Here is a 9,215-nt window from a genome sequence, read left to right as displayed (position 1 = left end):
GGGTGTAATATGTAGGTTTAGGGTGTAATATGTAGGTTTAGGGTGTATAGTATGGGGTTAGGGTTGGGGTGTAATATGTAGGTTTAGGGTGTACTACGTTGGGGACTCACCTGTGCTCTTGTGCAGGTATCGGGACGGGCGCCGGCTCCTGCATTTTTGGGTTCCTGACGCGGAGCACCGCCTCGGAGGACCGCGCGACCGTGTTTGCAGTTGTCATGGCGTGTCGACAGGTCGGCCTGCTGATTGGTCAGTATTCCCTCCAAGGAGAACATGTCAAAGGTGTATACAGCATCTACAAGCATGAGGAATGCACTCCTCCCAACTGCTGTTTGGAGCATCTGTGTTTGTGTCTGTCGAACCCAGGCCCGGCCTTCAACATCTTCCTCAGACTGTGTGATTTCCAGCTGGGTCCATTTGTGGTGAATAAATTCACCTCCCCAGGGGTGAGCCCCGCCCCGTTTACTCCTGTTCTCCTGCTTTGCTCCTCCCCTCCCATTTCATTGAGCCAAATTCCCAAGTATTTATAACAGGGAAACCCTTTCGGGATGGTTTGGATCTGCAAATGGCTCCATTTGTCTGCTTTCAAAAGACCATACATTCTGTCTTTTGTGCATTCAGTTTCAAGTTAATTAAATCTCATTCAAAGCCCATTTTAAATCCTGAAAAACCTTCTCAATATTGGATGCAGTAGAATGAAGAACATTATCATCAGCATACAAATGGGGCTTTGCAGATTCAACCCTACTACCAATATCATTGATGTACAGTGTAAAAAGAACAGGTCCCAAAATTGAGCCCTGTGGGACAGCAGGTTTTTAAAGTGTGTGTCTGTGTGTCTGTGTGTCTGTGTTGTGTGTCTGTGTGTCTGTGTGTCTGTGTCTGTGTCTGTGTCTGTGTCTGTGTCTGTGTCTGTGTCTGTACAGCTCTTCATGTCTGTGCTGTGGCTGCTGCTGCAGCTGGTGGTGCTCTTCCTCTACTGGGACCTGCCCCTGCGGGGAGAGGGGGATGGAGAGGGGGAGGGAGAGGGAGGTGAAGACGAGGAGAAACCCCTGATGAGCCCGAAGGAGACCCCGGGGACCTATGGCACCATCTGCTCCAGCCAATCAGAGAGTTCTGCAGTCTCCAATGGCAACCTGCCCCACCTGTCTCCGCCCCCCTCGCCCCCCCCACAGCCCACTCCTGTGAACCCTTTCAAGAACTTCAGCAGTGCCCGAGGTGAAGGAGCCACTCCGCCGGGGGGTCTGAGGGGCATTCTGCTGTTTACCGGTGTTTAACTTTCATCTTTCTCTCTTTCCCTCCCTCCCTCCCTCTCTCTATCCTCCTCCCTCTGTCTCTCTTTCTCCCCGCTCTCTCTCCCTCCTTCTCTCTGTCTCTCTCCCTCCCTCCCTCTCTCTATCCTCCCTCCTTGCTCTCCCTCTCTCTCTCTCCCTCCTTCTCTCTGTCTCTCTCTCTCCCTCCCTCCCTCCCTCCTCCCTCTCTCTCTCTCCCTCCCTCCCTCCTCCCTCTCTCTCTCTCCCTCTCTCTCTCCCTCCCTCCCTCCCTCCTCCCTCTCTCTCTCTCCCTCTCTCTCTCCCTCCCTCCCTCTCTCTCTCTCCTCCCTCCCTCTCTCTATCCTCCCTCCCTCCTCCCTCCTCCCTCCCTCCCTCCCTCTCTCTCTCCCTCTCTCTCTCTCCCTCTTTCTCTCTCCCTCTCTCTCTCTCCCTCCCTCCCTCTCTCTCTCTCCTCCCTCCCTCTCTCTATCCTCCCTCCCTCCCTCTCTCTCTCTCCCTCCCTCCCTCCCTCCTCCCTCTCTCTCTCTCCCTCTCTCTCTCCCTCCCTCTCTCTCCTCCCTCCCTCTCTCTATCCTCTCTCCCTCTCTCTCTCCCTCCCTCTCTCTCTCCCTCCTCCCTCCCTCCTCCCTCCTCCCTCCTCCCTCCCTCTCTCTCTCTCTCTCTCCCTCTCCCTCTCTCTCTCTCTCTCTCTGCAGAGTATCTGAGGGAGGAGGTTGTTGTGCTTCTCACAGCTCAGTTCATTGTGCTGTTCAACCAGACAGCTCTAGAGGTGGGTCCGTTGTCCGTGAACCTTAATTGTTGTCTTTCTGTGATTTACTTTTCTGTGTATCAGTATTTTTAGTTTGGCTAGGTAAGCAGTGTTTGGCTAGTTCAGGGGTTTGGTCATACTTTTGCGTTTGTTTGTTTGTTTGTTTGTTTACAAAAAAAAAAAAAAAAAAAAAAAATTAAAATAGGCCCTCGTCCTTATCTTTGTTGTACAGGTAGCAGTTGAAATTGTACTTCCCTCTAGGGTCTTTCAGCGCACTTATCCCTGGTTATGGGTATGCACTTTGTTGTACGTCGCTCTGGATAAGAGCGTCTGCCAAATGCCATTAATGTAATGTAATGTTCCCAAATCACATAAATCAACCAGAATCTCTTACGTAATCAACCAGAACCTCTCACCCAAATCAACCAGAAGCTCTTACCTAAATCAACCAGAACCTCTTACCCAAATCAACCAGAACCTCTTACCCAAGCCAGCCAGAACCTCTCACCCAAGCCAGCCAGAACCTCTCACCCAAGCCAGCCAGAACCTCTTGCCCGAATCAACCAGAACCTCACAACACCACTGACCCAAATCATGTGATACTCAAAGTGCCTGGTCCTCAGTGGCGGTTGAGGCTCAGTTACTCCAGGCAAGATCAATCGAGCCCAGACCGGTGTCTGTCTCCCCAGACGATGGTGACGCCCGTGACTCAGCAGCTGTTTGGCTTCGGTGAGCTGGAGAACAGCGTGATGTACTGTGTGTGTGGGGTGGAGGTGGTGGCCGGCTTCCTCCTGGTGCGCTGGCTCAGTCTGCGGGTGCCAGAGAGGGGCCTGCTGGCTGCCGGACTGCTCATCTGCAACCTGGCCTGTGTGTGGTGCCTGGTGTTCCTGGCCCGACCACAGGGTGAGCCCGCCTTCTCCTCTCCTCCGCCCTCATCCCTCTCTTCACTCTCCTCCGCCCTCATCCCTCTCTCCACTCTCCTCCACCCTCATCCCTCTCTCCACTCTCCTCTCCTCCACCCTCATCCCTCTCTTCACTCTCCTCTCCTCCACCCTCATCCCTCTCTCCACTCTCCTCCGCCCTCATCCCTCTCTCCACTCTCCTCCGCCCTCATCCCTCTCTTCACTCTCCTCTCCTCCGCCCTCATCCCTCTCTTCACTCTCCTCCACCCTCATCCCTCTCTCCTCTCCTCCACCCTCATCTCTCTCTTCACTCTCCTCCACCCTCATCCCTCTCTCCACTCTCCTCCGCCCTCATCCCTCTCTCCTCTCCTCCACCCTCATCCCTCTCTCCACTCTCCTCCGCCCTCATCCCTCTCTCCTCTCCTCCACCCTCATCCCTCTCTCCTCTCTCCTCTCCTACACCCTCATCCCTCTCTTCACTCTCCTCTCCTCCACCCTCATCCCTCTCTTCACTCTCCTCCACCCTCATCCCTCTCTCCACTCTCCTCCGCCCTCATCCCTCTCTCCTCTCCTCCGCCCTGATCCCTCTCTCCACTCTCCTCCGCCCTCATCCCTCTCTTCACTCTCCTCTCCTCCACCCTCATCCCTCTCTTCACTCTCCTCTCCTCCACCCTCATCCCTCTCTCCACTCTCCTCCGCCCTCATCCCTCTCTCCACTCTCCTCCGCCCTCATCCCTCTCTTCACTCTCCTCTCCTCCGCCCTCATCCCTCTCTTCACTCTCCTCCACCCTCATCCCTCTCTCCTCTCCTCCACCCTCATCTCTCTCTTCACTCTCCTCCACCCTCATCCCTCTCTCCACTCTCCTCCGCCCTCATCCCTCTCTCCTCTCCTCCACCCTCATCCCTCTCTCCACTCTCCTCCGCCCTCATCCCTCTCTCCTCTCCTCCACCCTCATCCCTCTCTCCTCTCCTCCACCCTCATCCCTCTCTCCTCTCTCCTCTCCTACACCCTCATCCCTCTCTTCACTCTCCTCTCCTCCACCCTCATCCCTCTCTTCACTCTCCTCCACCCTCATCCCTCTCTCCACTCTCCTCCGCCCTCATCCCTCTCTCCTCTCCTCCGCCCTGATCCCTCTCTCCACTCTCCTCCGCCCTCATCCCTCTCTCCACTGTCCTCCGCCCTCATCCCTCTCTCCTCTCCTCCGCCCTCATCCCTCTCTCCACTCTCCTCCGCCCTCATCCCTCTCTCCTCGCCTCCGCCCTCATCCCTCTCTCCACTCTCCTCCGCCCTCATCCCTCTCTCCTCTCCTCCGCCCTCATCCCTCTCTCCTCTCCTCTGCCCTCATCCCTCTCTCCACTCTCCTCCGCCCTCATCCCTCTCTCCTCTCCTCCGCCCTCAGCCCTCTCTCCTCTCCTCCTGCAGGTGGGTATAGCTGGCAGCTGGCGGAGTTTATTATCGGGGTGTTCCTGCAGGTTTTGGGGCTTCCCTTTGTAGCTGTGGCCCAGGTGTCTCTCTTCTCCAAAGTCACGGCGGAGAAGACGCAAGGTGAGCAACACTGGCCTCCTCTGGCGAAAGCTGGTACTGCCACACGCTTGTGAAATACAGTTCTGTTCATTCTCAATAAACTACGCCTGTGCTGCCTGATTGCCACATAGTTGGTGGCTACACTGGGGCTTTAACCAGCAACATCCTGGTCCCATCCATGTACCATGTAGCTACAGGCTGCCCACATCTAACCAAATCTAACTGAATCTAACTGAATGTTTTCAGGATTCAGTCAGGGGGTGCGGCGTTCGGTGGGGGGGCTGGGCACCATCCTAGGCCCCCTGTGGGCAGGAGGACTCACTGACAACCTGTACATCATGCTGGGGGTGATGATGGGTCTACTGGTCCTGCTGTCTGTGAGTAGTGTGTGTGTGTGTGTGTGCGCGTGTGTGCGCGCGTTCGTGTGTGTGTGTGTGTGTGTGTGCACGTGTGCACGTGTGTGTGCGCGTGCACGTTCGTGTGTGTGCACGTGTGTGTGTGTGTGTGTGCGCACGTGAGTACTGTGTGAGTATAGTGTGTGTGTGTGTCTGTCTCTCAGGTAATGATGTGTGTGTGTCTCTCTCAGGTGATGATGTGTGTGTGTGTGTGTGTGTGTCTCTCAGGTAATGATGTGTGTGTGTCTCTCAGGTGATGGTGTGTGTGTGTGTGTGTGTGTGTCTCTCAGGTGATGATGTGTGTGTGTGTGTCTCTCTCAGGTGATGATGTGTGTGTGTGTGTGTGTGTGTGTGTGTGTCTCTCTCAGGTGATGATGTGTGTGTGTGTGTGTGTGTGTCTCTCAGGTGGTGATGTGTGTGTGTGTGTGTGTGTCTCTCAGGTGATGATGTGTGTGTGTGTGTGTGTGTGTGTCTCTCTCAGGTGATGATGTGTGTGTGTGTGTGTGTCTCTCAGGTGATGATGTGTGTGTGTGTGTGTGTCTCTCAGGTGGTGATGTGTGTGTGTGTGTGTGTGTCTCTCAGGTGATGATGTGTGTGTGTGTCTCTCTCAGGTGATGATGTGTGTGTGTGTGTGTGTGTCTCTCAGGTGGTGATGTGTGTGTGTGTGTGTGTCTCTCAGGTGATGATGTGTGTGTGTGTGTGTCTCTCAGGTGATGATGTGTGTGTGTGTGTGTGTGTCTCAGGTGATGATGTGTGTGTGTGTGTGTGTGTGTGTGTGTGTCTCTCAGGTGGTGATGTGTGTGTGTGTGTGTGTCTGTCTCTCAGGTGATGATGTGTGTGTGTGTGTGTGTCTCTCTCAGGTGATGATGTGTGTGTGTGTCTCTCAGGTGATGATGTGTGTGTGTGTGTGTCTCTCTCAGGTGATGATGTGTGTGTGTGTGTGTCTCTCAGGTGATGATGTGTGTGTGTGTGTGTGTGTCTCAGGTGATGATGTGTGTGTGTGTGTGTGTGTGTGTGTGTGTCTCTCAGGTGGTGATGTGTGTGTGTGTGTGTGTCTGTCTCTCAGGTGATGATGTGTGTGTGTGTGTGTGTCTCTCTCAGGTGATGATGTGTGTGTGTGTCTCTCAGGTGGTGATGTGTGTGTGTGTGTGTGTCTCTCTCAGGTGATGATGTGTGTGTGTGTCTCTCAGGTGGTGATGTGTGTGTGTGTGTGTGTCTCTCAGGTGATGATGTGTGTGTGTGTCTCTCAGGTGGTGATGTGTGTGTGTGTGTGTGTCTCTCAGGTGATGATGTTCTTCTCCTACGACCGGCTGGTTGAACAGCGCGTGGTGGAGCAGGCCGATAGCCCGGAGGAAGAGGAGGAGGAGGAGGAAGAGCGGGAGAGCTAGCGAGGGTTGGGTTAAGAGGGTAAATGGTGTTCTCTGTCTGCACTGTTGGGTTAAGAGGGTAAATGGTGTTCTCTGTCTGCACTGTTGGGTTAAGAGGGTAAATGATGTTCTCTGTCTGCACTGTTGGGTTAAGAGGGTAAATGGTGTTCTCTGTCTGAACTGTTGGGTTAAGAGGGTAAATGGTGTTCTCTGTCTCCACTGTTGGGTTAAGAGGGTAAATGGTGTTCTCTGTCTGCAGGGTTGGGTTAAGAGGGTAAATGGTGTTCTCTGTCTGCACTGTTGGGTTAAGAGGGTAAATGGTGTTCTCTGTCTGCACTGTTGGGTTAAGAGGGTAAATGGTGTTCTCTGTCTGCACTGTTGGGTTAAGAGGGTAAATGGTGTTCTCTGTCTGCACTGTTGGGTTAAGAGGGTAAATGGTGTTCTCTGTCTGCACTGTTGGGTTAAGAGGGTAAATGGTGTTCTCTGTGTGCAGGGTTGGGTTAAGAGGGTAAATGGTGTTCTCTGTCTGCAGGTTCAGGTTTGGGGTGCGTCTGTTCGGGCCGCGGGATGCTCTTGTGTTGGAGGGGTCTGGACCTGTGCACACTGAAGCTACACTGAAGTGTTATATTTCCTGTGGAAAATGTCTTTATGAAATGTGTGTATGTGTGTATGTGTATATGAATGTGTTGCACCTGCAGGGTGTGAGAGTGAAATGGCTGTCCGGCTGATGGAAGGTAGGGCCTCGCTGGGCCTTTATGTCTGGAGGGTCCTGAGGTTTCATCTGAGAGTAGGGTGTCCGGGGCAGGGTGTCACTCCCAGGGGGGGGGGTCGGGGGGCCGCGGGGTTCGGGGAGGGTGGGGCCACACTGCCTGATCCTTGAGGCAGGGGTGGGGGCGCTCCATTTTTAGATGTTTCTTTTTTCCACTGGACCAGCTGCACTTTGCACACTGGCCTCTAGAGGTCTCAAGACTCCTGGTTTTGCTTGTACGGAAAATATAAACCGTATTATGTGGAATCAAGAACTCTTTGCCTGCAAGGGAATATTTCAACAATTTGAAATCGATCCACAAAATAAAAGTGCTTCCATCCTGGGTTGGTCAGCCCGGGACACTTTTTCATCCTGTATACATGTTCCTCAAGAAAAATAATTAATTGTGCAGAATTGTTTGTCTTCACAAAATTAACTGGGTTTCCACGATCTATTTCTAGATTTAACCCTTTTCATTTTCGCTGAATTGTATGAGATAATATACAAATTACTGTCTATGCAGAATTGTGTTGCTTTTTCATGATGTATGGATAAGTAGTGTATTTGAATGTGTAATGAATTGGCTAATGAACCAGTTCATTTTTTTTCTTTTTTTCTTTGTGATTTAATGATGCAATGTGGTATTTTCCCCCTTTGTAATGATTACAAGAATTATTAAAATAGTATGCATCTTAGTCCAGGTGGTAAGACATCATGCTTTATGGAGGAGAAAACCAGTGCACTAATTGTATGCATTATTTGGGTTGGTTAATAATTTAATTGACTAATTCATTTGGTTTGACTATTTCTATTCAGCTGTTAGGCCAAAATGGTATCTAGAATGTTTGCTTGGAAAGAATGGGGCAGGGATGATTTCACATTCTACTATTGTATACTACAAAAATGGATTAGCAACATGTGATGAATACTAAATACTTACTCATGTGTGTAGTTGCTCGTAAATACTAAATACACATTTATGTAGTCATTGAAGTCTGATTTTAACTTGGATTTATTCTTAAAAATTGAAAGGGCGTGCAATCTAGCTTCAGTTTTGTGATACAATATATCAGAAAGAATTACATTATCATGCTAAATGGTGGAACAAAAAACAAAAGTTAACGCCTTTTATTGAAGTGTAATTTTCTATTTGTTTATTATAAGGATTTCTTCAGGGTGAGTTCTGTTCGCAAAACGAGAGCACACAAATGGAAATTGGCAAAGGGGAAATTCCGGACAGATAGTCGGAAGCATTTTTTCACACAGAGTGGTCTCTGTGGAAGAGCTGCCAGGACATAGTAGAGGCAGAAACTGGGGGTTTTCAACACCAGGCTTGATACAGTGCTGGATGCTATTTCGCTTTTAGGCAATTTAGGCAGTAGGTACACTTAGTGGTAGGAAAAGGCGGGCATTGCTGGACTGAATTGCCTGTTACCTTATGTTATGTTATGTTATGTTTATGTTATGTTATGTTATGTTATGTTATGTTATGTTATGTTATGTTATGTTATGTTATGTTATGTTATGTTATGTTATGTTATGTTATGTTATGTTATTTGCATGAAGATGTAAGTACACAAAATAATTTGCAGAATCAATTGTGCCGGAGGGGTTGGAAACCTCATCTTAAACGTACCGTGCTCATCTTGAACAAAATCACATATACAGTATTAAACAAAAAATTTCAATTTTATACAGATACAAAATACAAAAGATACAAAAGCAATAATAAGAAAAATAACTAAACAAATATTTAGTGTGAGAATATGTAGGGAAAACTAATTATTAATATCACCAATAAATGCTCTACACTACTCTAACCATCTGAGTTTGATTTGGAAATGTATTTAAAAGCCTAATTTTGACTGTCCTTCCGAATTAGAAAATAAATCATATTTCATATCTTATTGGCCACTTCATATTTCATTGAACAGATCACTGTGGGAGTTATAACCAGCGTAATAAATAGTAATGTAGAATTTCATATAAGTGGGTAAGATGCATTTAAAACGTAGTGCACAACAGAACAATCAATTTAAAATATTTTTCATACATGTTAGATTTATCCTCCAGATGGGTATTTGGCTACATTAACTAATTGGTGTAATCAGAAGTAAATGTGAAATTTTCATAAATCATACAAAAATTATACAGCTAAATTTCACACATGAATTAAATGATAATCACCAATGAATGGTGATTCAGCCTGTTTGACACATTATATTTATTTTGCTATAAATATAAGACTATACACAAACA

The 9,215-nt window shown here is 49.2% G+C and overlaps 1 protein-coding gene across 3 annotated transcripts in view; it reads left to right on the top strand.

Annotated features, from left to right (window-relative positions):
- LOC133127090 (major facilitator superfamily domain-containing protein 8-like) overlaps positions 1 to 7,019 on the top strand; it is a 13,197-nt gene extending 6,178 nt beyond the window's left edge. For all 3 annotated transcript variants that reach the window (XM_061239728.1, XM_061239727.1, XM_061239729.1), the window contains 9 exons: positions 127 to 246; positions 364 to 443; positions 924 to 1,215; positions 1,967 to 2,040; positions 2,709 to 2,922; positions 4,345 to 4,467; positions 4,693 to 4,823; positions 6,125 to 6,248; positions 6,741 to 7,019. In XM_061239728.1, coding sequence (XP_061095712.1) covers positions 127 to 246; positions 364 to 443; positions 924 to 1,215; positions 1,967 to 2,040; positions 2,709 to 2,922; positions 4,345 to 4,467; positions 4,693 to 4,823; positions 6,125 to 6,229 — 1,139 coding nt within the window. In that variant the 3' untranslated portion in view covers positions 6,230 to 6,248; positions 6,741 to 7,019. The remainder of the gene's footprint in view (positions 1 to 126; positions 247 to 363; positions 444 to 923; positions 1,216 to 1,966; positions 2,041 to 2,708; positions 2,923 to 4,344; positions 4,468 to 4,692; positions 4,824 to 6,124; positions 6,249 to 6,740) is intronic.
- The last annotated feature ends 2,196 nt before the right edge of the window (positions 7,020 to 9,215 follow it).

This window comes from Conger conger, chromosome 4 (genome assembly GCF_963514075.1).
Source record: "Conger conger chromosome 4, fConCon1.1, whole genome shotgun sequence".
Taxonomy (NCBI): Eukaryota; Metazoa; Chordata; class Actinopteri; order Anguilliformes; family Congridae; genus Conger; species Conger conger.
The sequence above is the reverse complement of the archived record's forward strand: the minus strand, read 5'-3'. Positions and strand labels throughout refer to the sequence as shown.